General features: G+C 43.4%; 2 protein-coding genes across 4 annotated transcripts in view; one reads left to right on the forward strand and one right to left on the reverse strand.

The window, feature by feature from the left end:
- Positions 1-3,429: 3,429 nt before the first annotated feature.
- col9a1c (collagen, type IX, alpha 1c) lies at positions 3,430-13,996 on the forward strand. Its single transcript, XM_086137464.1, has 35 exons — positions 3,430-3,538; positions 3,792-3,921; positions 5,621-6,017; positions 6,661-6,741; positions 7,508-7,525; positions 7,816-7,905; positions 7,990-8,025; positions 8,794-8,865; positions 8,946-8,990; positions 9,085-9,120; positions 9,374-9,397; positions 9,486-9,539; positions 9,755-9,826; positions 10,084-10,122; positions 10,260-10,316; positions 10,416-10,469; positions 10,544-10,597; positions 10,673-10,726; positions 10,807-10,860; positions 10,936-10,989; positions 11,077-11,130; positions 11,391-11,444; positions 11,688-11,732; positions 11,812-11,865; positions 11,935-11,988; positions 12,091-12,144; positions 12,251-12,322; positions 12,393-12,428; positions 12,510-12,554; positions 12,646-12,678; positions 12,819-12,965; positions 13,041-13,095; positions 13,164-13,358; positions 13,456-13,542; positions 13,719-13,996. The coding sequence occupies exons 1-35, from the start codon at positions 3,430-3,432 to the stop codon at positions 13,913-13,915; spliced, it is 2,712 nt and encodes a 903-aa protein (XP_085993590.1). The 3' UTR covers positions 13,916-13,996.
- A 733-nt stretch (positions 13,997-14,729) lies between these two features.
- Positions 14,730-27,742, reverse strand: part of col22a1 (collagen, type XXII, alpha 1) — a 31,868-nt gene continuing 18,855 nt past the window's right edge. For all 3 annotated transcript variants that reach the window (XM_086137233.1, XM_086137232.1, XM_086137231.1), the window contains 41 exons: positions 27,512-27,565; positions 27,360-27,413; positions 27,211-27,264; positions 27,070-27,123; positions 26,937-26,981; positions 26,793-26,855; positions 26,606-26,659; positions 26,463-26,504; positions 26,346-26,378; positions 26,136-26,189; positions 25,696-25,749; positions 25,547-25,600; positions 25,418-25,471; positions 25,265-25,318; positions 24,799-24,903; positions 24,184-24,228; positions 23,512-23,589; positions 23,388-23,423; positions 23,256-23,309; positions 23,101-23,145; positions 22,927-22,962; positions 22,734-22,847; positions 22,413-22,466; positions 21,695-21,748; positions 21,559-21,612; positions 21,398-21,451; positions 21,212-21,265; positions 21,033-21,086; positions 20,895-20,948; positions 20,774-20,818; positions 20,394-20,447; positions 19,776-19,829; positions 19,610-19,663; positions 18,133-18,204; positions 18,028-18,063; positions 17,880-17,924; positions 17,626-17,805; positions 17,469-17,535; positions 17,206-17,388; positions 16,466-16,543; positions 14,730-16,363 (listed from right to left, as the gene is read on the reverse strand). In XM_086137233.1, the coding sequence (XP_085993359.1) occupies positions 16,170-16,363; positions 16,466-16,543; positions 17,206-17,388; positions 17,469-17,535; positions 17,626-17,805; positions 17,880-17,924; positions 18,028-18,063; positions 18,133-18,204; positions 19,610-19,663; positions 19,776-19,829; positions 20,394-20,447; positions 20,774-20,818; positions 20,895-20,948; positions 21,033-21,086; positions 21,212-21,265; positions 21,398-21,451; positions 21,559-21,612; positions 21,695-21,748; positions 22,413-22,466; positions 22,734-22,847; positions 22,927-22,962; positions 23,101-23,145; positions 23,256-23,309; positions 23,388-23,423; positions 23,512-23,589; positions 24,184-24,228; positions 24,799-24,903; positions 25,265-25,318; positions 25,418-25,471; positions 25,547-25,600; positions 25,696-25,749; positions 26,136-26,189; positions 26,346-26,378; positions 26,463-26,504; positions 26,606-26,659; positions 26,793-26,855; positions 26,937-26,981; positions 27,070-27,123; positions 27,211-27,264; positions 27,360-27,413; positions 27,512-27,565 (2,676 nt within the window). In that variant the 3' untranslated portion in view covers positions 14,730-16,169. The remainder of the gene's footprint in view (positions 16,364-16,465; positions 16,544-17,205; positions 17,389-17,468; positions 17,536-17,625; positions 17,806-17,879; positions 17,925-18,027; positions 18,064-18,132; positions 18,205-19,609; positions 19,664-19,775; positions 19,830-20,393; positions 20,448-20,773; positions 20,819-20,894; positions 20,949-21,032; positions 21,087-21,211; positions 21,266-21,397; positions 21,452-21,558; positions 21,613-21,694; positions 21,749-22,412; positions 22,467-22,733; positions 22,848-22,926; positions 22,963-23,100; positions 23,146-23,255; positions 23,310-23,387; positions 23,424-23,511; positions 23,590-24,183; positions 24,229-24,798; positions 24,904-25,264; positions 25,319-25,417; positions 25,472-25,546; positions 25,601-25,695; positions 25,750-26,135; positions 26,190-26,345; positions 26,379-26,462; positions 26,505-26,605; positions 26,660-26,792; positions 26,856-26,936; positions 26,982-27,069; positions 27,124-27,210; positions 27,265-27,359; positions 27,414-27,511; positions 27,566-27,742) is intronic.

The raw sequence follows: 27,742 nt of genomic DNA on the forward strand, positions 1-27,742 counted from the left end.
GAAGAATGCCAACCGGTTGGCCCAATCCTGTAATTGAGCTTTTTGGAGCGTGTTTAGCGTTCAGCATGAATGGTGTGCATTCGCACACACATGTGGCATGCGTAGTTAATAACAAGGCGAGTTGATGTCAACGCAACAGGGCGACATGCATTCCTCTGGGAAATTGATGCCAACACGTGATTATAAAATGCACGTATCATCACCGGCGCGCTGCTTCTTCACTATTACGAGGACAATTATTAAGAGAATCACACAGACCGCACGTATCATTAGGGGGCACCCAAGAGAGGCAGGAAAAAAAAAATAGAACCAGTTTACACACATTGGGCCTGGGGCTCAAGCATCTTTTTAAGTGCGGTGATAAAACGTTGACACCACCTCCCTAAGAACTCCTGGCCAATGGGAGACCATTAAGCCAACTTTTATTTGGCTTCCCAAAACGCTTCAACAGCCCCTTACGTGGCCGCTCGCACTCACTCGTCAACATGCGCAGGTAGGACCCGGCCGAGGGGTGGAGGATTCTAATCTACTTCGGCTCCAGCATCCGTATTGCATCTCCAAGCCTCCATCGCAGTGAAACATGGTCTTCTGCTCCTCCGCTTTGACGAGGTAAATAACTCGCGTCAGATCAATGTCAGGGCGGGTCGTCACTCAGCTTTGTCGTGACCTTCCACAAAGAGGCTCGGTGAAAGGTTATTTCCAGTCTCTCTTTACATTTCGCCAGTTCACAGGCAAATATGTGGCGTGAAACTAAAAATCCCGTCACTTTGTAAAACACTTGTGCTGCTTAAGGAATAATGGGAAATGAAGTAACAAGGGGTGTGCGATATAACAAGCCACATAAAAAGATGATTTGGGGGCTTGTCATGATGTTAAATGGCCTATGGGACTGCCCGGGGCCTTACTTTTAAGCACATTTCGAATACACGGAGGGACTTTTAAAGAAGAGAATCTGTTTTTAACCTTATTTGGAAGATTCTTTGAGCATCAAAAGCGGGACAGTTTGAGGTCAGAGTCCATAGAAATATGCACTTCTAAAACCTTCTTGGGATCCAAATTAGTTGTGGAGCCAGACTTGATGCTAGCTAACTTATATTTCGCATTAAGGGCACTGACCAACATAACAGAATTCGTTTGTCTTGCATGAAAATAAATATGTCCCTTGGAGGGGGGAAAAAAATTCTCACATTCCATTTTTTCAAGCGGTAAATATCACACACAAACAAATTAGGTGTCAAGTGCGATGTGATCATGTGCGAAAATGCTCATGATAACTCAAATGGTTTAAAAAAAAAAAAAAAACGGTTGTCACCATCGCCTACGCAAGACCTATTTCAAAAAGTGCCTGCATGGAAAAGTGACAGATGCGGCGGTACCTTCGAGATGGACTGAGGTAAAAAGTAGACGCCAGCGAGACCCTGAGGGGGTTCCAAGGTCTCTTCGGAGGCTGACGTCTGGCCCCGCAAAGACCTTGCTGCTGACAAGGCCATCGGTCATCTCCCTTGGCATTTCACTCACACGCCCATTCACACGTATCTGCGAGAGAGTTAACACCGAGAGAGGTTAGGCCCTTGACGACACCTGTCAGTCTCTCCGACGGATGAGCGGCAGGCTTTTATAAATCTCTGGGTAGATTTTGGAGTGGAAAGATGAAGCAAGAATACAGGACATTTTTAACAATCCAGATATATTTGTATTTATTTATGGATATATTTATATTTGATCTATAAAATGTCATTTCACACAGTGACAATAGATTGTCGAACAAATATCTTTCTAATGCAAATCATAATGTGTCGATCTGCTGCAAAATAGAGCCAACTACTGCCGAGAGGGACTGACTTATCACCCCTCCAACCCCCCCTTGAGTATCGGTGGCTAGTATCGGCGGCATCTGTGAGTGGGTTGCAGTCTCTACTTACGAAGAGGCGTGCTGCATCATAAATAGACTGATTTTAATATTCTGCCCTTTTGTGCAGCCAAATAATGTGATTTGACACGTATTCCTCTGGTAAAGGTCCAGCTAACGTGCCGACTCACAGTCTCTCAATGAGCTGTCTTTCTTCAGTTCCAAATTCTTGTTTCTGTGCAGAAGGCAGCCATGTGCTGTGACGTCATGGACATACTTGCCTGTCTGCGTGGCCCTCCTGCTTGCTCCTGCGCTTGGACGTAAGTCACTGCACAGTGCGATCGATACACGTCATATTTACAGAGCCAAGATTTGCTTTTGCACCTCTCGCATGCATTTCAATTCGATCCCAAGTGACAAATTCAAAGCCGGATCTGGTCCGTTACATCACTTCTTGTGGTCCACTACAGGAAATAAAGAGTGTCGATTGTTTTTTGCTGATTGTCGTTGCTTTTTTTTCTCCATTTTGGTAGAAATCAGTCCCAAGAAATCCAATGTGAACACCTCAATATTTGGTTGTCACTATTTTCCATGACCGCTGATTTCAAATTCTATTTGTTGTTGATTATTAAGTGCATTGAAATTTGTTTTACATTTAGTATGCCATCAGGCCAGTGATATATACTCAAAAAGAGCAGGCATTGAGTGCATACATCATAAGAGAAATCATCACGGCCCTCAGCGAAAACTATGTGGCTCGCGACAAAAATTTGCTTGACAAACGCAAATGGGACTGTGCAGGTGTACCTAAAAAAGTGGCCAGTCAATGTATCCGATTCATGTTCAATCCTGTGCCATTGCCAGGTCATTCTCTTTATCGTAAACCACCAAGCAAAGGGCCCAAAATAGCTTCCACGCTTTTGTGGTCTGTGTCGTGCAGAGGATTAAATCCGATTAAACATCCTCCTCCGACAGTCCCAACAATCCTATTGTCTGCACTTCTTTAGGGAAAGCCGTAAATGTATTATGACTGCAGTAAGCTGCAGATCGAGTGCCGCATTATTATTATTTTTTTTTTGTTGGTGTATTTCATAAAGTGCACGCGGGATGCCATGTGACAACTTCATTGTGGTCCATGGCACACTCGTTACAGTAATGACTGGCGTTGCCCGTGTAAAGCGACGGCAGACAGTAACTTGAACAACTTGAGTGTGCGGTTAGATAAGTGTTTAGTAGCAATAATTAAAAAAAAAAAAAAAGTCATGAGAAATTCCATCTGACCGCTAGGTTTCATGTCTCAGCGTTTGTGTGGGCTCGGTGAAGGGCTTCCAGATGCGTCTCTGGCTGACTCAGGTTGTTGACTGGGGTGACTTCAAATGGCCGCCACCAAAGGGACTCTGGGAAAATAGAAAAAAAAAAAGACAAAACTAAGCCTTATCGTGTATTGAATCCATTGTATTCACAGTCTCTAATTTGCCCAAGAATTGAAGGCTGCATGGAAAGCTAACGTTTTGCAAGTACTCAAGACAATAAAAAGTGTTCTCACAAGGACATATCGTAGTACTCCGTAGTAAACGTGCATGTGTTTACCCAACGTCATACCTTCTGTCCTGTCAGAACTGGACTTTAACCGACTGGATGGCGATACCGTCTGCCCACCTATGAGAAGCGGACAGGATGATCTTCCAGGTGAAAAACTCTTTGTACACCAAACTCACTTTTACATATCGCTTGCCAGGCAGTCAGAAAATCCTTGTGGACAGGGTACTGTACATAGTCATGTGAACCACTAGACTACCAGTGGCGAATGATTCTTTCTTCCTTTGCTTCATCATATTGATAACAAAAACTGTTTAAAAAACACAAAAAAAAAAACCCCATCCAGATTAACTACTGCATACTAGCTTTACGCTAACTAATTCTACGCATTTCTACTGCTTAGGTTTTGATTTGATCACCCAGTTCCAGCTGGATGTCATCCCTCTGAAAGGCGTGAGGAAGGTCGACGGCTCCTCTCCTCTCCAGGTGGCCTACCGCCTGGACCGGGAGGCCAACTTTCAAATTCCAACCATGTAAGTACAATTTTTCAGCGTACGGTTTGAAAGAGCAACTAAAAACACACTCGAATGTCGCCGGGCGCGCTCCCGTTGCAGGTGTTGCATTATTACAGGTCGGCCACAGATGTTACTTCGTGGCGAGGGACACATAATTGATCGTTGAAAACGTGTCTGAACGTATTTGGCATCTAGCGGACCACAAAGGGATGTTTTATGATGCATTTCAGTGGAGAAGTTGGAGAAACAAACCAGAAAATAACGGAAAAAATAAACTACTAACTACAGTGCATCTTTTGGACCAAATCTGACTACATCACACAAAAACAGCTTCCCGGGGACAATTCTTGACACGTCTCTTTGGCCATGATTTATCTTGTGCTGCATGTGCTCCTTTCAGGACGATGAAACAAAAGCGGGATAAATAACGAGTGCTGACAAAATCACCAGCTTCCTGTAAAAAATTCACGAGCTCGTAATTAAAGGTTGGACTTGGCAGTGTGTCCGGATTAGCTTGTTTTTTTGGGAGGGGCTGGGGGGGGGGGCGGCTTCTGTGGCTTCAAATCAGCTGCGGTCTCCAACTGAGACCCACCAAAGGATCAAGATTAGAAAAAAAAAAAAAAAAAAGATTTAATCAAGCAAGTGAATCTGAACTCCTGGCTAGCCTAAGAAGAAAAAGTCCTTCAGTCATAACCCTTCATTTCCTATAATTAGAAGTTTGTGTCTTGCAGCCACTCAATACGTACGTAGATGGCTTGGAGCTCATTGGCTTATCAGGAACTTGCGGCTTTCCCCGCAATAAAGGATGCCTCGAAACAGCAAACTGTTGAGTCACTTTGTCAGTTTTGCCTTGACGCTCTAAGTGGTGTGTAATGTATGCCTTCCAATTGGGCGATTATCCCTTCATATTAGAGTTTTTACCGTAAGGCGCGATTTCACAGAAGTGAATTAAAGAGTTTGTTCAGGTAATGGCACTTTACATAATCAAAGCTGCCACCCTTCAGCCGGCTTGATCGCAAGCTGTTACGTAACGCTTTGGCTGCACTGTCACTGAATGCTAATACGTGTTTACTGCCTCTCCGATCCGGCGGCTGCTACTTTAAAGTTCGTCCTCGCAGAGGTGTTTGACTGTACATCCCCCTTCTCCTTCTCCTTCCATCTGCAGGGCAAATGCAGCACATACTTGAGAGGTTCTAGCCTGAGGCTAACACTAGAAAAAGCTCCGAGTGTTTTAATTGGCTAACAGGAAACTTATTTTAGTGCCTCACCTTGGTTGTTTACAAGACGATTAAAAAAAGAAAAAAAAAACATTAAAAGCAGGCCGCAGAAATGAATTCACCACCTACTGTGAAAATGGCTCATTTAAAAAAAATAATAATAATAAAAATAAAAGCACACACCGAGCAGAGGCCGGCCTAAATAAAAGATTGAATTACAACCACCGAAGCAGCATATATAACACGCAGCCTTCTATATTAGCTCAGTGAATCTAATTTTGGTATTCTTATGCCAGGCGTGATATTTGAGATGATACATTAACTTTGACATGACTTTGAATAGGGATGAACGAGTCAGAAAAAGAATCTAATTGCGATTTTGTTTTCCTCGCTCACTCGCTTGTAACTATGAGAAAACGGACGAGTGAGAAATGTTGACTTCTTTGTACACTTCATCGATTCGGCTGATTTTAAACCCCACTTTCCTATCATGGACCTAGGCTGAACTTTCCCCGTGGTTTCCCCGATGAGTATTCCTTCATGGTGACATTCCGCATGATCAAGAACACAGTGAGCAAGGTGTGGAACGTCTGGCAAATAGTCGACGAGGACGGTCGCAAGCAGGCCGGGATGAGGCTCAACGGAGACCAGCAGTCCCTGGAGTACTTCCTGACGAGCCCTGACGGCAACCTGCAGACCGTCACCTTCTCTGGCCTGTCTGTGCTCTTTAACACCAAGTGGCACAAGGTGATGATCGGCGTCGAGCGCGACCAGGTCACGCTCTACGTGGACTGCCAGCCCGTGGACCAGAAGCCCATCAAGGGCAAGGGCCCCATTAACACGGAGGGAGACACTCTTATAGGCAGGCTTGACGCTGATCCCGAGGCCTCCGTGGTGGTAAGCAATGTTATTGGATTGCCTTTTGCAAATGATGCTTTCTGAACGCCTACTGTACGTCCAATTCAAGTATGAATTGCAGAATAAGTCAATACTAACAACCTATAGAGGGCGCCGCATCAAAACGAATTCTGGCTTCGAGCTTTTTCAGTCAAGAAACCACTTTTGGTCACTGTCTGACTTAGGTGGGGATTTCTACGTCGCTCTTTGAGGTTGTAAAAGACTTTTGATAATTAGAGAAGCACAGGTTAAAATATTATCCACTGAGGAAAAAATTGATGAATTAGTTCCTTGTTGTGATATTTGATTCACATCCAAATAGGTCATTTTGTCAAAGTGAACGCAGCCGAAGGTAACTGGACAGTCAAGAAAGAAATTAAAGTTGACAACACACATCGGCGCACCAATTGAGTCCCTACTGACGCACTATAACGGAAAAACTGGTTCCATATAGCAAATACTGTACAGTGTTATTTTGTCTTGAATCACAAAAGCGTGTCGTGATTGTCAAGGAAAAAGTGAATTGCCCCCCCCCCCAAAAAAAAGTTCTCTCAGGTCAACGGGGGGGGGGGGGGTATTTTGGTATTGATTGATTATTCACTGGCTGCATGTGTAGTGACACTACGTGAATGTATCGTTTCAGTTTGAGCTCCAGTGGATGCTGATTCACTGCGACCCAAAGAGAGCCCGGCGAGAGAGCTGCAATGAGCTGCCTGCCACCGAGGTACGTGGGGCTCACATGTGCTTTGCGTCCTGCTGCGGTTTGTGGTTTTCGGCACAGCCAGCCAGAGGCAGAGATGGAACTGCGCAAGCGTGTAACCGACACGCTGATGGAACGAAGAGGCGTAAACGAAGTCCGAATGCAAAGTTAGCGAACCAGGAACCCGCGTCGTTAGAAAATCTTAATTGGTTAGATGGGGAGAGTTACAAGAAAGTCGGCCTGCATGCCTTTGGTTAATTCTGCGTTGCTGTGGTGACCAATTCATTTGGATTTTAGCCTGAATTGGCATTGCATTTAAACAACAATGCACTTGTAAAAATGTGGACATCGCCAAACCACGTTATGCGCATATCTTCCTGGATCTTTTCCATTTCATCCAAGCATGCCTGCTAGCCTGTGGGACAGCAATTATTTCAATAGCATGCTTGTTACTCCAACAATTTGGTCGCTCATTGAACAACTTTTGCACCTCAGAAAAGCATCGAGAGGAGTGTCATAAAGGTGACACAGTAACTGTATCGATGTTTGCATCTACGCCACGTGTTCATTCATATGCATTTGCCTGATGAGCTGCAGGATAACACGTCGAGGGACGGTTGTTTATCCGGGGAATGGTTGTATGACGGGCTCTGTATTGAAATAAAAGCATGATAACTCACTGCAATGATTCTTAGCAGATGCGCTTCTGCTGGCTCTTAAGGGGACGAGGGGGTGTGTCGACTTTCACTAACTCTGCTATTTTTTTTTCTGATTTCTCTGGCTCCTTCAGATGTTTGCCAATGCGGAGGTATTTATCTATCTACTCTACTTTGTTACGCTTAAACTCTGTTTCAATGCTTAGGTTGCTTGATCGCCTCGTTGCTTTGCTTCAAATCCAATTCAGGAGATGGTTGAAGAAAAACATTTGTACATTTTACACACGACGGCCGAGTGGCAATATTCATTTCAGATGTCATGATTTCTAATTTATAGTAGAATACAGCACATTCAGAAATCGACCAAATTGGCCATGTGTTTAATCACTACATAACCAAAAAGCCACTTTAATAACTGACCGCCCAACATTACCCGTCACAGCCTGACAGATCAGTCCCAGGTCCCCCTGGTGCCACCGGCCCCGAAGGTCCTCGGGGTACTGCAGGAGAAGACGGCAGAGATGGACGAGATGTAAGAATGCTCGATATAAACATTTGTGTCCTATGTTGAAAGTTTTTAGCGGTGCTGTTATCGACGGTTTTAACTCATCTCCAGGGTGTTCCGGGCTCTCCTGGCACGCCGGGTGCAGCTGTAAGTATAAAACAAATGAACCGCCCCTTTGAAAATAGGACCATTCTTCCCCCTCCGTGGCTTTACTTTTTGGTCGCAACTTTAAATCAAGGTAAAGCGACTCACTCCCGCAGACGTCAACCTTGGTCCTTTGATGGCTTCCAAACAGTCAGCCTTGGGAGGCTAAGCAAAGCTGTCAAACCATCAATTGTGCAGCCCAATCCAAGCAGTGAAGTGAGGGCGGGCTGATAATGGAGAGCTTCCCAACATGATCTTATGCTTGTATTTCTTTTTCTATCAGACAAATGAGAATAGATCCCCAAATCTTTTTTTTGGAAAGTGCAACATTGCTTCAAGAGAAATGACGTGCTATTTGGAGAGGTCTATTCTTTGTTTGGGAAATGAAAAGAATCATTTGTCATTCAAACTCTAGGTGTGTCATGCATCACTCTCAAAAATAACACTTTTGAAATGAGCAAAAACACGACTGCGGACTGCAATTCTCTTTCATTCTTCTAAGACGTGACTTCAGAGTCGCCAGTTCAACGCATAATCGGTGCGTCAGCATCACGGCATCGTGCTGGCATTTGCGTCAACGGCTTAAAGGCCGCAGACGTGAAGCTGAACTCGATCAAGCGAACGGTTAGCTCATCAGTCATACAACTCGAGTCCCAAACAGGCGGAGAAAAAAAAAGATTGATCGTCACCGTCGCTACCTTTGCGCGGTCGACCGACTGTGCGACGAGCAAGATAAAGCTCTCCGATTTGCGTTGTGTGTGTGCTTGGCAGGGCAGCAAAGGTGAGCGGGGGGAAATTGGACTTCCGGGGCAGCGAGGCCTACCTGGTCTTCCGGGACCCGCTGTAAGAAAACCCCTCTATGACCATCAGCAATTTTTTTTATGTCTGCTAAACCGCCATTGTCATCTGTTTGTTAACTGCAGGGTTCTCCTGGCCCAATGGGTCCTCGAGGGCTAGTGGGCGAGAGAGTAAGGAACCATTTCAAACTCTTGATCATATTCCAGCAATAAGATGGAACATCAATTAAACTTGACACTTTCCTGCCTGTCCCCCGCAAATTAGGGTCTTCCTGGTTTTCCCGGGCCTGCGGGTCCTGCTGTGAGTGAACGCGATTCTTTTAACAACCAGTGGAAGGTCTAAATCGGGGCTCACCAACTCAGGTCCTCCATGGCCCCCCAGTCCGACATGTTTCCCTCCTCCAGCACACCCGTTTGAAAGGATCAGGCTCTGTAGGGGTGGACACATCTAACGCGCGCGATAGGGGCCCTCGAGGACAGGAGCTGGTGACCCCTAGTGGAAATCCTCAAAGATGAAGTAATCAAATATCTTCTATGCCGTTGTGTTTTTACAGGGCCCAGCAATTGAAGGACCAGCCGTACGTGTTCACAACCTACCAGCCTTTCCAATATGGTCTTGTGCACTGAAGGTCCCGCTGTAACTCACTCTCCGTCTGTTTCCGACAGGGATCACCAGGGAAACCGGGAATCCCGGGAGATGAAGGGAATATCGGACCTGAGGTCAGAGTCAGGGAATGAAACAACCATTTCAGATAAGAATAAATGTTATTCTAAGTAGTCCAAGTAAATCATAGTTATTCTTTGAAACAATACTATGAGATATTCCCTGCTGTCAAATACACCACCGGTCAAAAGGTTTGGCGCACATTTTTTGATCAATCGCGCTAGAAAAATCCGTAGTTTCGGTTTGAAAGTTTTGATGACATGTCTTGCAGGGTCCACCAGGACCCAAAGGGGCTAATGGAAACCCAGGACCTCCAGGGATTCCAGGACCTCCTGGTCCAGTGGTAAGAAAAGCCCGACGGAGGTCATTTGTCGGTGGTCGTTTCCTGGGTGTCTAATTTGGATTAAAAGATGTTGGTCAATGCACGTCTGCCATGCGTCTGTTGGTCTATGTCAGATTTATTGACACGTGGATACTTTTCTTCTCAAAGTTCTTCACTTGGTGATGCTGCCCACAGGGAATCTCTGTTCGGGATGTTTGATTGGTCTAAACATCTAAAGCCTCTTTGGATGTTTGAGATGTGACTCTGCTGTGTTTTAGGGGCCGCCTGGTGCCAGTGGTGAGGGAAGTGGGGAATCTGTGAGTGTCTTATTTTCACCTTGTCATCGCGTTTCGTGGATGCATGGCTGCGAAATTGTTAGATGTTTTCTCCTCGTTGATGCAAACGAGCCGCTGGGTTTTTCTTTATTTATTTTGTGTCTGGAATATATTTGTAGTGCCCTGCAGCCTGCCCTGCTGGACCTCAGGGACTGGCTGGGCTACCGGGCATGAAGGTGAGAAAAGCTAATCAGGAAATGCTCTCGGCAAGCCTTGACTTTTTGAATTCAAAATGGCAAAATACAAGAAACGGATTATTGGATTGTTGCCTTAAGGGACACAAAGGTATGCCGGGTGAAAATGGCAAAGATGGTCTACCTGGAGAAAAGGTATACCACAAACAACATCGACTCCAAACAGTTTATTTAGTGTGAATATGTGATTATATTCATTGATTGCGCAGGGAGACACTGGACCCGAAGGTCCTCGAGGTACGCCAGGTCGCATGGGAGATGACGTAAGACTACCTACCTGTATCTATCGACAAAATGCGATCATGTCTCCTATATAATGTGATCACCGTTCGTCTCAGGGACAAAGAGGACCCATTGGATTACCTGGTACAACTGGAGAAAAAGGAGACAGAGTAAGTTCAACAAAAAGTTCGGATCATATTCAATTCAGGATAAAGATTTGTGTCTTGGTAAAGACTGCTTTCTGTTCCAGGGTCCTCCAGGTTTCAACGGCATGCCCGGACCCACCGGCCCACCTGGGGCTCCCGTAAGCAATCTTGTTTTGCATTTACACTCAATGAGGAGCTCCGGATAGTGTTAATGAATGTGGTTCTGCCCTCAGGGTGTGGAGGGATTGCGTGGACGTCAAGGTTTGGAGGGACCCAAGGGTGATGAAGTGAGTAATCCATTTGAACATGCCGCACAATATGATTTCAAATGCTATTTGCCCATTTGTAATTTATGATTGGACTGTGTTGATTAGGGAGCAATGGGCCCTCAAGGAGAGCAGGGTACTCAAGGAGAAAAGGGAGATGTTGTAAGTTGGACTGATTGGTTTTCAAATATGAATGAATTTTCTGCATTTTTAACAAAGCACTCACAATTGTGGGGTTTTTATTTGATTTTTTTGGTTGTTTGACTTGTGCGGCGGGGTACGTCAGGGAGCGCCAGGCAAAGATGGCCTTGATGGAATTTCTGGAGTTGATGGTGCCAAGGTGACTTTTCAGCTACACATAAATGATGGAATGTGTTAATAAGGCTTTTGTGTAGTGACTAAAATGTCAATATACGTAACAGGGAGAGCCTGGTCCAGCCGGAATAGTTGGTGTGAGGGGCGTTGTGGGTATTCCGGTAAGTCCGCTTTAATATGTGTTGCTTTAATAATTCCTAATTGAAAGGCTGATTATGCTTTTTTTTGTTGAATGCTACATCTTGGACGTGTCGCCATTGTGGTTCACACCATATACACGTTGCAAGCGTTATGCTAAAGAGATTACTGTAGTTTCTCCAAGGTGGCATCAGATTCTCTGCATGGAAATACATATTATATTTGGCCAACATATTTTAAGGGGTATTTTCTTTTATTCTCTTCAGGGACTTCCTGGTAAACAGGGAGTAGTTGGACCTTCTGGTGAAAAGGTACTTTTATTTCTTTTTTTTAACTTATGTCTCATGTTGAATAATGAAGTGTCCGAAATAATCATTTGGACATCTTTAGGGTGACACTGGTGCTGATGGAGCCATTGGGCCAATTGGGCTTCCAGGCAAAACTGTGAGATTCATACATTTGAACACTCGTTTAATGTTTGCTTGACATTAACACATGTATATTTGGGTACAGGGCGAGGCCGGAACACCTGGAGAAGATGGAAAACCAGGAGATAAAGGGTCAACTGTGCGTTGATAGTTACTTATGACAACAAGGTGTATGGAGGAATAGCCGTTACGATTGCATTATTGTAAAAAAAAAAAATTCCCCCCCCCGATACAATTTCAGGGTGAACCAGGGAAACAAGGGCCAGTGGGGCCTGCGGGTCCTCCAGGCATCGAGGTAAGACCTTTTTGCTATTCATTATATCATTGGGACTGTGCCAGAGTGACATTCCAATGACAAATGAACAGATTGGTTTAAGGTGGTGTGAAATTGGTTGTCCCAGGGTGAAAAGGGACCAAAAGGCAACAGTGGGGAAAAAGGAATCAAAGGTCACACTGGACACAAGGGGGATCAGGTAAATCACTATTTTTCTTCCTTAAAAGCAAACATGAGTCAAAGCATATTTATTAATATTTGGGTTGTAGGGGCCAATGGGACCAGAGGGACCAAAAGGAAGTTTGGTATGCCTACCGCTTTCGGGACATATGGTTGTTATTATTTAATGACTACAACATATCCTTGTAATGTTCTTTTGTGATTAGGGTGATACAGGTCTTGCTGGAGATCCTGGAGTCAAGGGGGACCAGGTATGTTTCGTATGGTCACTGCTACATTTGACTTAATATTCGATGGAATAAAAAATGAAGCCTACCTTTTCTCTTTTGTCATCTGTATCAGGGCCCACCTGGTATTCCTGGAATTAAAGGAGAGGTATCAATGTTATTTTAATGCTTAGGAGCACCATACATTTTTTTTGTTTTAAATCCACGAGCAGACCTGCATTTAGGCTGGACATATAATTATTGGTAGTGTCAGAGTGGACTGGCATTGATTTCCACTGTCTTCCACAGCATGGCGCAAAGGGCGTCAGAGGAGCAACCGGAGCAGAAGGCAGACCAGGTCAGCCAGGCCACGAGGGTTTGGCTGGTCCAATGGGAGCCCGAGGACTCGAGGGAGAGCCGGGATTACCTGGAGCGCCGGGTCCCAGAGGTCTGCCTGTAAGTGTTGCACCTACTGACGGTGCCAGATGGTACCCTGAAATATAACATGCACTAATACTTATGAACTCACAGGGCCCTAGAGTGAGTGATGAAAGGCTTCGGGATATGTGTTCGGCTGTTGTTGAAGGTAGTTTGTGCACTTTGACTTGACACCTAGTGGGACAAATTGACTTGTTCTTTCTCTTGCCTACGCAGAACAATTAGCAGAATTCATGAAAGATTTTCTAAAGAGGCCTGCTGCCCTGGGAGCCCCTGGCGTCCCAGGACTAGCGGGACCGCCGGGCCCTGCTGGAGCTGACGGAGCGCCGGGACCACCGGGAGCTCAAGGGCCGATGGGTGCCAAAGGCCACCCGGGATTCTTTGGGATCCCGGGTGCACCGGGCAAGAAAGGTCAGTATGTACTGTATGTGATAAATGAACACTGACGTATGCAGAACGAAGACTTGAGTAGGGTCCCAGCTCACCATCAAATGGCTGCTTTCTGTAGGTGATCCTGGAGCTAAGGGAGATAAAGGAGAGAAGGGCGAAGCCGGTGTGGGAATCAAAGGAAGCGCAGGACTCCCAGGTGCACCAGGTAAAACAGCAGTTAAGATGCAAAGCAAGCCATGAAAGAATACGCTGATATAAAGATGAACAATCGCCACTCATGTTTGGATGAGCATGCTAACACTAGTTTGGCTATTTACATCCCTTGCATGGTTACGAAGTGATGCCAAATAACGATAGAAATGTGTTTTAACGCTACCTTAGGTGTTGCAGGCGCTCCTGGCATCGGCAAAGACGGAGAACGGGGAGAACAAGGAAGCCCCGGTGTCCCAGGAGCTGCCGGTCCAAAGGGTCCTCCAGGTCCACGGGGTCTTTGTGACCCATCAACCTGCATAAACCGAAACCCAGCACCTCTCTTCATGTACAGCGGGAAGAAGTCGGGCGCTTACAAAAAAAAGTGAGACATCAGCGCTCATTTGGCACACTCAGGTCTTCAACTTTCAAGCGACAGCGTTTCTCGGCTGGTCCACAAGTCTAGTTTTGATCTTCTTGACGAGTCTACGTTGGAACTGCGGATGGTAGCGACACAAAGTGAATCAAGACGAGGCACAACTGTAGAAATTGTATAGATATTTGGACTTGCGTGAAACTTTAATGGGAGCTTATCGGAAGGTGAGATGCTGCAAAGAATGAGCTTCTGACTTTAGCAAAACAAATATGAACAAACTGTAAAATAGGAAACATTTGTCCGACGACGTGTATTATTTCATTTTCAATCAGCGCATCTTCTTTTACAGCTCCAGAGAGGGGGTTTGACCCACTGAGTTTCAATGCAATTACGAAGCAGTTACAATTGAGTGGAATTATCTTCTGGTGCTTTGTCTTTCAAACCAAAACGTCAATACTAAAACTCAATTCGCTTACAGTGCAGAACACAGGCTGTGCTTGTCAATGCTGGACGATGACGTGAGATATTAAAGCAAAGTTTTGTTTTTTTTTTCAAACAATGTAATAAAGCCACGTGTTTTGGAAGTGTTGCATACAGTACCTCACAATCCAAATGTGCATCCTCTCTGTGTCACAACCGCCTTGAGTGCTATCATATTGCCACCATTATGTCAAATGAATGCTGCCCAGAGAAATTGCCCTGTATTGGACCTAAAGTACTTAGAAAGGTTAGTCAAGATGTCATTCTGTGTTACCTGGATATCAAGCACAGTCAATAGATCATAAAATAAATTAGCTGGAGTCTCGTCACCATCAAAGCCTGCGACGGTGGTTTGAGATGAATTTATTCCAGTCTTGATAGTACAGTACATTACACAAGCCTTTCAAATACTGTTTTAAAACTTTTTAGCACCATTTTCCCCAATATCAACTCAAAGTATATTGCAGTATGGAATAAAAGGACTTGGGATATACTCTTGCAATCAGAATAGGTAAGCAAATGGTTCTGTTTTACGAGACATAACTACTCTCGTGTTAAAACCATCCAAATGAAAACAGATACCAGACATGGAATCACTGATTTTCAAGTTATGCATCATCACATAAATTAAAATGGATAGCAATGCAATCGTTTTTACAAATTCTGATCTAGTTTGTTGGGGTTTTTGGAAAACAGCTCCTTGGGTTTCTTTTTGTAATAACCAATGGATTTATTTTTTTTTTGGCGGAAATTTTTCCAAAGGAAGCCAAATGCAATACATTTTATACAAAAGACAACCCTATAAGATCTAGATGACCAGTACATTTGACAAGAAACTGGGGGACAAATAAATCGGTGTTCTTGGCCTGTTCTTATAAGCTCCGAATAAGCCTCAGCAAAAAGTTACCAAGTGGCACACAAGAAAGTGGTTTGAAGCAACGAGCATTTCAAAAAAGTGAACGATAGTCCTGACCTAAGCAGTTCAGCACTCAAGTCAATGCGGTGACAAACGTGGCAAGTTATTCCCTCTTCAATAAATGAAAACTGCTCGATAAAGTCACTCACTATTAATTCCGCGCAAACTTACTTGCAAAGTCTTGACTTTTTTTTTTTTTGGTAGAACGAGCCAGATTTTCTCATTAAAAAACTCTTCCGATCTCTCCCAGAGGTAGAAAAGCTCAAATCAATGATTTGGGAGAGTGGAAGGTGAATTGCATAGCCGTAGGTTTATTGTTAAAGCTTAAACATAATCAAGAAGAAAGGTACCGGTACTTAGACTTACCTCCATTTTGGACAAGCGGGTGAAAATTTTCCCACTCAAGGATACATAAGAAGCACAAATATGGTCTACCATCCCAAAGCCCCAACTCCCCGCCCTATATCAGTAAAATAACCCCAAAACCGAGAGATTACCCCAAAACTAAAGCGGCGATCTTGCAGTGAGCAGTTAGTGACACTGAGAAAAATCTAGAGCTCGACATACCTGGAGGGACCTGCATCGTACGTCTTCTCTCCCAATATATTTTACAGAAAGCATGCAAGACAGGAAAACACATTTAGCTGCCCTCTTTACGCCACATTCCATCTTCCAAAGTCCCCAGCGTCCAATCCCCATCAATTGCAAGCGTCATACCAAAATCACACAAAAAAAAAACAACCATCGGCACTTATTGCGTCAGTCCTCCAAAAGTGAGGTTGAAATGTTCTTTTAGTCAGACACTACAATGTTCATAAATACAGCTATACTTCAAACTCTTGGTGTCATCTTTTTTTTTTTTTTTTTTAAGTTAAGTCCCCTTGACATTTTTGGTGTGAGGTCTGTTTGCAAGGCTGGCGTAGTAGGCACACTGGGAAGGGTCACATTGGCCAGAAGGTCCTGGAGGGCCAGGTTGACCGTGGGGGCCAGGGTTACCTGGCTCCCCTTGGGCTCCAGCTTGTCCTGGGCTTCCGTCTTTACCATAACCAGGCATACCAGTTGGACCTGGGATAAACAGAAGCAATTTAGCCCTCAAGATCGCTCACTACAAACCCAGTAACACCGAGCAAACGGTATCCAGTCAAATGTTTTGTTTGTGGTTATTACCTATTGCACCAGGGGGGCCTTGCTCTCCTCTTTCACCAATCCCAGAATCTCCCTTGTCTCCTTTAGTACCCTTTTCACCTGGAAGGAACAATTAAATAGCAGGATCAGTGGATTGTGTCATGTTAAAGCCTTGGTTGTCGGGAGCGACGAATCAGTCACGAATACTTTGCCAGCTTTATCCATATCAATGATAAGAGAGATGATACTTTAGTGACTATAGAGGTTTCCCAGTAACAGCTACCAAATATTGACTGGATTGAAAATGCATTTCACCTTTTAATGCCTCTCAATTGAAAAGCCCTTGGGTGCTTTTTGAAGAGACAACAAATTCCAATGATAAACAATACATTTCTACTGGCTTGGACCTTGTTAATCCCACTTTGGGCTTTTGTTTTAGCTAGTTATCAAATTTAGTTGCCATATGTAGATGAAATGATGAAAACAAAAACGGCTCCACAATTTTGTATCACCCCTGTGTTTGGTATGAACTTATAACATTTGGTAGTAATCATATCAAATTCTGTTTTTTGAAAAGCCCAACGGATTTGGCCACTTCAAACTCAAAGGTGTCACTTTGTCAAGGCTTTTTGAGACTGTTGCACAGGTCACAAAGAATCATAGGACACATCGAGACAGATGACTATTCATACCTGTGCTCACGAGTGGGAAACAATCAGACGCTGGCCGCACAAAAGTCAACAGTTGAAGCACTGCCCCTTTTTAAAAAGCAACGCGTTTACCTTTTGGACCCATGGGTCCCCTCGATCCTTCTCCGCCATTTAGTCCGGGTATGCCCGGTTCACCGGGTGGGCCGGGTCGTCCAGGGATGCCCCCTTTACCCGGAGGACCGGGTGGTCCCGGGCGCCCCGTCGAACTTTTCACGTGGGCTGGTTGCATCTGAGCCATAAGGTAGGCCAATTTAGCTGGAAGTACAAAAAGAAACACTCCTAGGAAAATGGACTCTTCAGACACGATGAGAACCCCAGCGGAGGTGCTGCCTCACCATCCAATTGCTTGGCCAATTCCTCTTGAATGAGCCTTCTCATCTGCTCCAGTGATGCAGACTCCCCCTGAGAAGATGGTGATGATTCTAGATGACTGAATTATTTGCCAACGCGTCATCCATGTTTATTGATAATATCATAGGGATAGTGTTTTACTCTCGGGCCTGGCATGCCAGGATTCCCAGAAGGTCCTTGAGGGCCAGGAGATCCCACTTCACCGGGTGGTCCTGACATGCCCATCATCCCGGTGTGGCCCTTTCTGCCAGGTGGTCCTGTATTTCCTGGTATACCTGGTTCTCCTGATTGTCCTTTATCTCCTTTCATGCCCGAGTCACCCTGAAATAGATAATAATATTTCTGCTGTGTTTTTGTCCCGAATTTTATGAATGTGAATAAATCCTGGCACTTACTTTTTCCCCCTTAAGGCCACGATCACCTGCTCGGCCCGGGACTCCCTACAAGACCCCAAAGATGTAAAAAAAAAAAAAAAAAAAAAAAAACAACTAAATTGCAATGTGTACAGTACATCAAATTATATAAGGTGTTGGTGTAAGATACCTGTTTCCCTTCTGGACCAACAGGACCAGGCGGACCCTGGAAATCGAGATGAATGTCAACAATATCGAAGTGTAATTCAGTGATTTTTAACCGACATACACTTACCGGAGGACCTTTGGGTCCACTGAAGCCTGGTAATCCTGGATTGCCGGGCTCTCCCCTTTCCCCTCTCATACCCTGAAGGATGGCAAAGACATGGCTGTTCACCACACACACAATGTACGATTCTCGTATTTGAGTGCAATCCAAAAACCCTGCTCCTTAGGGAGGATCCAGCGAGATTAACATTTACTTTAGCGTTCTACACATGGTTTAACTTGGACCAAATGTAGCAAAGGGATGATATTTTGGGTTATTTCGCAGTCCTTCCTCCTCTTCTTCTAATCTAGAGTTTATCTTCCTACCGCTCAGTTTCCTTTCCTCTTCCCTCCTCAAGGCCATTTCTGATTATCTACTCCCTCCGCTGACTGATGTAGTTCCCATCTGAGCCACCCGCCGGCTACCTCCTCTTAGGTAAACCATATATCAGGTCGAGGACCTGGAGTCTCCTCCTCTCTGCGCTCCAGTGGCCATGGCCTGGTCCTTGTATCACCCCACACTCCTTACGCAAGTGAAGCGACATCATTTGAGTGTGAAATCACTCAATTACATGGCAAGCAGAGGCTTCCCAAGCTTTAAGAGGACTCGGGTGGCACTTTGAAGAGATGGGTGTGTGCAACTAAGCGACAGTCACAGAGCGAGTCCTCTGTCGACCTTGAGGAGGTTTAGTTTAAGAGATACATTGTAAAAATGTTTCAAGCCAAAAGGAAATTAGGCTTTCTGTCATGCCATCGTTGCCAAAGTTGAAAGTTAGACACCACTTTTATATTAAGTTAGCAACCTGCAAAGTCAGCAAACATGGCATTTAGTTAATCACTTATTCAGCTCTTTAGATAATTATCCAACTAAATTGATTACTCAACAGGCAGTGAGTCGTGAATGTCACATGAGAAATCGGAAAAAAAACAGCTGAGACGTGCCGGTTGTAACCTGAGCACTTTGGCATTGTGATGTCATTTTCAGTCATTAGCAAGTTGCAAAATGGCCCGGCCACTCAGATGGGTTAAAATAGGTGGGTTTTTCAGCTTAATTTATACTTCACAAATGCAATTTTAATCAGAATACCCTGTTTAGACGAGTGGGGCGCATTGACCACATTGTCAAGGCCATTTTTGACTTGACTTCCCCTTTGAGTGCAACCAGTTCACTGACATTTCGCCGCACTCATTATCCAACGACTAACTTCCAGCATTCTCAAGGAGCGATGTATGTATGTCATGGCAAATACAACTTCCATCATAGCCTGGCAGCTCATCTGCAAGATGAAGCAATGCTTCACAGCCACTTGGCATGCTCTCATTCTTCTAATGTAACTTTTCCCGTTTCTTCTGTAATTTATTGCCAAGCAACATTATATCACCATCATTTAAAGTTGTTTTTGTGATAGCATAGCTGTTTGCAGATGTTGATATATTCTTTTTTTTGCAAAATGACTTTTCTTTTTGTCAGCTGGTATGTGGCGGAGTAGTGACAGATAACTCACTGGAGTTCCTGGGAGGCCTGCTTTGCCTGACGGCCCTGGTTCACCCTGCTTGCCCTTGACGGGGGGGGGGGGAACAAAGACAGAGGAAGTGATGGACTTATTTCCATATATCTGTATGTCTTTCCGCTCGATATGACACTGTGCTGAGTCATGTGTTCATGCTCACTGGCTCGCCTCTTGGTCCAACGGGTCCCTCTGGTCCATGAGGCCCCTTTGGACCCTGCCATAACAAAACAACAGTTTGAAAACATGCGCAGAGAAGAATAAAGGTGCTCTGGTCTATATCAAATGTATTATTATTATAATTATTATTATATGCGAACGCAGATGGAGATGCGTTAAGTCCCTTGTGACGAAAAATGGGACAAAACTCTCATAATATAGAAAGCTCCTGCAGCGTAATATTTTACACTGCTACACAGTAAATGACTGTATAGACACGATTAAAGGTTATTTTTGGCACTCTGTTCCAAGCTTGTTTCAATCATCGGTGTGCTTGATTCCGAAATATGACGGGAAGCAATGCTGCAGCCTGAAGAATGTTTTGTGTAGTTTTAACAGTCCAGGATTTTCTACGGTGCAATATTTATCTCTATGCTACAGCATAGCTGGGAGGAACCACTATATTTATTCATGGTAAGGTTTTCCTTTCTTCTCACTTGATTTCTCTCGGACGGAAATAATGCAACTTTTCTGTTTCTATATTTGATATATACTCATGAAATTACTGACAAGACATGAGAGCTATATACTTCATTAAACAATATAAATAAAAACATTGTACCTCTTTTCCAGGTTTGCCGTCCCGTCCAGGTAATCCAGGCTTTCCATCTTCTCCCTGTTTGACACATGAAATAATAGCTCAGATGACGTGTACACTATACCACGATGTATAGAACAAACACATGAGCATTAGCCATTGTAATTAGGAATACCTCATTTTAATGGTTAATGCATGTATGCAATGTACATCCACTAGCCTGAGGCTGTATTTGTTTATGGAGCGGAAGTGATGAGAGCAGAAGACTATGTTCTTTTGATGGACTTGAAACACCTCTATATCATCGATAATAAAATGTAATTCTAAAATGATTGCCGTAGCACCCGTACATAATACATAGTGTATATGTAAAGTTTTAGCGCACTTGGGGTTGCTTTGCCTACCTTTGACCCAGTAGAACCAGGTTCTCCTCTGTGGCCCTTGAAGCCCTGAAAGGGAAGATACAGTGGTGAACTGGCAGCCTTGTGCTCTTTTCCATGTGTTAGGACTATAGAAGCCACTTACTGGGAGTCCACGGAGCCCAGGGTTTCCAAGTGGTCCAGGTTCACCTTGTTTGCCCTGTCATCAAAAAATAAAAAAAGGTGCTTCAACATCATAGCCTTCGTCAGGTGACATGAAATGAGGCTAAAATGTTCTACTTACTGGTTCTCCTTGTTCACCTTGTATACCGTCCTTTCCTATTTTTCCAGGTGGACCCTGCAGTTGAGTGGAACGCATTGACAGTAAGGAGGACTACAATAATTTTTCCGATGAAGATAGTATAATCACACTGCAGTTAAATGTACAGTAAATATTTTGGATGCTTGCATAATAATTCTTACGATCATGCCAGGAAGACCCGGTGGACCCTGGATGCCTTTGAGACCCTCTTTGCCCTATTAAAAACAAACAGACAGAGTCATTAAAAAGATGGAGTACTAGGCACCTCAGCTTTACACATTACACAGTGTGACCCATATGCTGGAGAGCAACATTGTGCGTGGGAGAGAACATAATTCTGGCCTGACCTTCTCTCCAGGGGGTCCTTGGGGACCAGGTGGACCGGGTTGTCCGTCATTACCCTGAACACAAACAAAATGATAGCAAATTGAGCAAACGTGTACTGGTTCTGAGACTATTTGGAGCAGGCAAAATATCTTGGGGAAAGAAAAGAAAAGAAGCAATTTACCGCTGCGCCCAGCATTCCAGCTGGACCAGGGTGGCCTGGAGGTCCAGGGTGACCCTGCAAAATAGTATAATAATAAAGAAATGATCAAAACGTATCATTGACTAAATATTGCTGTCATGCATGTTTTTCTGCCAACCTTTTCTCCTTTATCTCCTGGCATTCCAGAAGTACCTCGGTCCCCTTTAAGTCCCTGTGTGGATAAATTAATAACTTCATATTTTATTTTCAGGATGAGGCATTTTCTACAAATACACAGAAGCAAAACAAGTAATGACTTAACTTTTTAATCGCTTGGGTTAAAAACAACAAAAAGAAACACTAAGCAGAGCTGCAATGTTTGCATTTGGTGATGTGTCTATTCCATGTGTCACATACACAGATCAACTACACAAACTGGAGAATCGACAGCTTAGTGATGAAGTTATGCGCCCATGAAAGAAAATACAATTGTGACAGTTTTTATGGGCACTCGCTTCTTTCTTCACATGCTGGGCCTGTAAGAGCCACTAGCTTTGTCACAACGCCGTGGCGTTGCTCCTAGTCATCATGTTAACAACAGCCCTATCCTGCACTGTCGAGGGAGTGCAGTGGCTCATTTGCATGAGAATGAACCACCCACAAATTGAGTTTTGGGCAGAAAAAAAGAAAAATTTATCTAGATTAAAAAAAAAAAAAAAAAGATCCAATACTTTGATTTTAAGATTAAATATGTATATTTTTTAATCTGATGATGAAATATCTGCTTCAATGAAATAAAACACAAGTTTGGGCAATTACCTGAGCAAACAAAACAAAATATGATTTAGTATTTGCCGGAGTCAGCGATAAGGAAACGTGTTAATGTGCCAACTTGCCTTTCCTCCATCAACTCCAGGAGGTCCTTGAGGTCCCGGTAGTCCCGGTGCGCCCTGTAATGACAGCAGACAATCAGTCTTTTCCTGGAAGACTAAGTGTGCCCTAATTGCTCACTAGTGCCCCCAGAGGAGGGCCTACTAATGATGCAGACTGTGTCTAAGCGTACTTTGATGGATGAGCACACATTAGCAACTTGGACGTCATGCCTCATTTTAGGTCTAATGAATGCACCCACGCGCACACAAATACACACTCCATTGACTTTACATTAGCGGAAAGGTGATATTAACAATAATGCGGAATACAAATGACTGTCGTACTTGATAGCCATCTTGACCATCTTTCCCGGGAGGTCCCTGTTGCCCTTTATCGCCCGGCAGTCCTGGGATACCGGCTGGTCCAGGGGGACCTGCTGGGCAGTCTGAGCAGATGTCCTAAATGATGCAAAAAGAGGCTTTAAATGATACTCCACTATCTTTACATAACTCTCTCCAAGCAAGCAGTGGCGTCTACCTTAAGTTTGATGTCAGAAAGGTCAGCTGCTTTTCCCTTGAGGAGATGATAAATAAAGTATCAAAGTCAAGTGGAGGACGCCCACTAGGATATATTGCGGTCATCTACCACCATTCATTCAAAGAAAAACAACAAAATATTAACTGCTTTAGAGTTCATTCCATCAATACTCACAGGCTCTCCAGGTGATCCCTTCTCTCCAGGCCTTCCCGGTAGTCCCTAATTGGAGAATAAAGTGGTGGATTACATGTACAGGATTATTAGCCCCACAGGCAATATTTTGATTTAAAATATATATATTTGCAAGAAGGAGACAGGTTAGGACTCACGTTATGTCCCGCGGGGCCATCGGGACCAGGGACGCCAGGTAGGCCCCTCAAGCCCTGACAATCAAGAGGAAAAAAAAACATTGATAAAAATGTACAGAATTTCACAATAACAATACCAGAAATCAAATTTACAGGTGGTCCAGGATTGCCATTATTTCCAGGGGGCCCCTGGAATAAAGACAAAGGCAGATATGATGGAGATATTGTAAATACCAACGGCGTAGTATCGTGAATCTGACTTGCATTGAGATCATACCTGAGGTCCTGTTTTGCCTTCCCCTGGGGAGCCTCTATCCCCTGGTAACCCTGGCTCTCCTCTTAACCCTGGGGGGCCCTAAAAGACACAAACCAAGTTTATGCCACTCTCCTCATCCTCAATCATGATTGTTTTTAAGTGAATTTCATGTTTTGTCCAATGAATATCAGAAATTCTCAGAAAATAAATGGAGATTAATCTGTTCCAACCCTATGTTGTATTTGTAGTATAACCACAGGGCTGTAACCACAGAAACATCAATGCTAGCTTTGTTAGCCCATTCATCATTTATTAGTATTCAACTGTCAGACTTCCGTATTAGGCAGAAATATGTGGTTGTTTTAAATACACAATATGTAATTGTCTTTGTTTTATGTTTAGTGTGACGATCAACATCAACTGGGAGTGGCACAAACAGCTTGAATTCTCTCTTCTGAAGAAAAGCTCACAATCTGCCAAACTGCTGCATGTTGTGAAATTAGTTGTGTTGAGCTTGCTGCCACAATCTCGCTGTCAAATCTCAAATGTTTGCTCTCAAGTTAAAAAAAAAAACAAAAAAAAAAAACCTGTGGCTTGTATTTCAGAAAACTTCAAGTCACTCGTAGGTTCAAGTACCACTTTATTTCGGTCGGCATACACCGAGAAGAACAACCATGAATTCTTTCTCATTACCTTTGGCCCTGGGGGGCCTTCATTTCCTCGTGGTCCTGGTTCTCCCTGTCAAATCACAAATAACGTCAATTAAACATCTCGGAAATACAAACACCTCATATAAACCTCCTAAGATGAAATCATGAGGCATTAGAAAGTGTGTACGAGTTCATTCTACATGCACATAAACAGCAAGAGGGAGGCCTCAGGGCCGCACCTGGCTGCTGTAAAAAGAATGAAATAAATACATGAAAACTAAGCGTGCTTCCTGTTTGCCCACGCCTCGTCAGCAGCTCTGAGGTGGAGGATGTAGACACACGTTGCGCCGCAGCACAAAATGTGCCAACTCAGGCTTGCTGTGTTGTGGTTCAACATGTATGCCAGACAGTGCATGTTGACAAGCACAACACGTGCGAAAGAAAAGAGACTTTCCACAAGAGCTGAAGCCAGTAAAAAGCTGTCACATCAACATTTACTCATAACTACATATTCAATCATCATTTCCAGAAACGTTTATGATACAGATGGAACGCGTTCAATTCGAGGGTAATGATTGCAAACACTTTAATTACCAATCTAAACATAAACTGTAATGATATGGTGATCATATAGAGTGAGTGTGAACGCATTTCTTACAGTAAGTCCATCTTTTCCCTTCCCTGCTGGTCCTGGCGGTCCGATCAAACCAGGCTCCCCGGGTTGCCCTCGTTGACCTGCCTGCCCTGGTTTGCCCGACTCACCCTGAAGAAAATAAATATATTTTTTTAAGTTGGTAAACATATGATTATGACGATGATATCACGCCAAAAAAAAAAAAAGACACAAATTCTTTAGTGTGATTATGTTAATAATATGAAATTTTTAATATTTCAGTTGCTTGATCATAAGTACTGTAAAATGATGCAATATTTATAAGTCTTCACAACTTAATCTTGGGTATTTTGATAATCCAGAAGAGTGTATCAACCTGGTGGCCCTTCACATGAATCGTTACCTAAGAAGCAGCTCTTAGTTACAAAAATATCAGTGACCCCCGCCGTATGCCGTACTGTAACACCTATACAAACATATCATGAGAGCACATGAAATTGAAGTATGTGACCTTGTCTCCTCTCTCTCCAGCAGGACCAGGAGGCCCAGCGATACCTGGTAAACCCTAAAATAAAATATATAACAAACAAACAAACATATATTGAAACATGGTAAATTTGAATCTCGTCACAAAGTATACATCAAATTGGTCATGTGGACCTACCAAGTTGCCCGGTAGCCCGCGAGGGCCTTGAGGACCAGCTACACCAGGAGGCCCCTGAAGCAAACACATTAGTGGTTACTATACTATGTGCTATCTTTGGGCTTCTCACTTCAAATCCATTCAACTCACTGGGTCCCCAACACGTCCTGCCTCTCCTTGAGGTCCCGTGTCCCCTTTTGCACCCTACCAATAGGAGAAATCAAATACGATCAATTGAGTGATTAATTAATCCATTCATTTAATAAATTGCTTTTGTGTCTTCACTACTCCAGTCTTACCGGTAGTCCAGGTGGACCCTTAAAGCCTTGCTCACCAGGTAATCCTCTTGGGCCCTTCAGAAAAGTATATTTATTAAAAGGCCTGATTTACTTGAGTAATAACATTTTTTTTTCTTTGTCATTTATTTAGGCTGTTTACCTAACTTTTTAGGCTAGACCTTAAATAAAGCTTAGCATTTGATAGTTAAAAAATCATAAACTGTTCAAAAAAGGATATCCATGATTTTAAAATATATACGATATGCAGTATATTATTATTAAATATGACAATCATCTCACTTGTCCAGCTGTGACGCGCAACGTGCTTATCGTATCTTTAGTGACATCTAGTGGATACTCTTGCACATTGCAACATGTAGTTTTGCATCACACTCTACAACAAAAGTCAAAGGGGAAAAAAAAAGCCTGAAATATAAAAATATGTCTTGAGAAAATCCCACCATTTCTCCAGTCTGTCCTTGGTCCCCTTTCTCTCCTTTTTCTCCTGGATTTCCCTTCAAGATACAACAAAGGCAATGTGTGTGATCTTAAACGAACATAATAGGGAAGGAAGGAACACTGAAATACCCTCTTAAATATTTCATCAATCCATTACGGGTGGATCTTTGGTTTTCTTTTCATAGACACTGTTGTTTTGAGAATTAACTTACAGGTTCACCCGGCTCAGGAATGACACTTGCTACCTGTAAAGCAAAAATATTCCAAATAGATGTCAAATACAGCATAATGTAAACATATATATTTTGCTATTATGAAACTGAATTTACATTTCCGGGTATACCGGGCAGTCCCCTGGCTCCTACTTCACCCTGAGAGCAGGAAAAGAAGACAACAGTGTGAAATTAATGAAAGCAATACGAGCATCATATGGAGTTGTGCACCATCAGTTAAACGATGACAATTTCTCTACCTTGTCACCCTTTTCACCTTTTGGGCCCAGTGGTCCATCCTGACCCCTGTCACCCTAATGAATACAGTAAAATAGAATAAATAGTTATTAAAAATTAGATCTGGGATATATATATATATTTTTTTACACAAAGTTTAATTGCAGTGTTAGAACTAAATATTTTTTTCTTTTTTATATTTATACATACAGGACTTCCCCTCTCTCCTCTTGCTCCATCAGCACCAGCTACACCAGGTGGGCCAGCCAATCCCTGTTTCAAAACAATAAACTTAATTTCCAAACATATTAAAAAAAAAAAAAAAACTTTAAGAAAAACAATTCATCCACTTACTCTCTCCCCCGGAGGTCCTCTTGGTCCAGGAGGCCCATCATCTCCCTTAGAGTTGTTGAGGGGGTTCACATTGAGATTTGCATGTGGAAAAGTCATTTAAAAAAAAAAAAAGTTACATTTAAAAAAAAGCTACCTTTGGTCCGGCTTTGCCAGGAAAGCCATCTGCTCCGCGCTCTCCTCTGGGCCCCTTCAGAAACATCGTACCTTCATTAAGATGTCACACAGTACCTCTAAAAATGATATACAAAGTAATTGGAATTAAAATGATACTTACCATAGCACCATCATTCCCAGGAAGACCGTCCAGGCCATCTTTACCAGGAGCACCCTTTTGAAGGTCATGGATGGAAGACATGCAGGGTCGCAAAAATTAAATATTACCGTGTTCATTTAATTATATTCAATAATTTAAGTTCAACTCACAGGCTTTCCAGCCTCGCCAGGTTTGCCGGAAAATCCAATTTCACCTGGCAGACCCTTAATAATGAAAGGGTGAAATTATTAAACAAACGAGTCAGGTATATAATGTGTCTGAGAAATATAAAACAATAAACACATGATTATATTTCGCTTACAGGAGGTCCAGTGTTGCCATTGTTCCCCCGTGGTCCCGGTGGACCCTGCGGACCCTGCAAAATAAACACTTACAACCTGAATAAAAGTTACAAGTGAGAGCTTACAGAAAAATAACTTGGCAAAATCCGAAAGGTTCATTTGAAGCTTAATGATGTCCTTGAGAGAAGAAAGTCATTTTTTTTATTCTGCTTTGAATTATTGAGCATTCCGCACTCTTAAAATATGAAATC

Source organism: Hippocampus guttulatus, chromosome 18 (assembly GCF_054856545.1).
Source record: "Hippocampus guttulatus isolate MCC_2025c chromosome 18, RoL_Hgut_1.0, whole genome shotgun sequence".
NCBI lineage: Eukaryota > Metazoa > Chordata > Actinopteri > Syngnathiformes > Syngnathidae > Hippocampus > Hippocampus guttulatus.

Bases quoted from the DNA above. Each gene is read 5' to 3' on its own strand.
- col9a1c (XM_086137464.1), top strand. From the start codon at position 3,430: ATGTGTTTACCCAACGTCATACCTTCTGTCCTGTCAGAACTGGACTTT. The intron at 10,317-10,415 runs GTGAGAAAAGCT...TGTTGCCTTAAG, and splicing joins CTGGGCTACCGGGCATGAAG to GGACACAAAGGTATGCCGGG. The intron at 12,323-12,392 runs GTAAATCACTAT...TTTGGGTTGTAG, and splicing joins CTGGACACAAGGGGGATCAG to GGGCCAATGGGACCAGAGGG.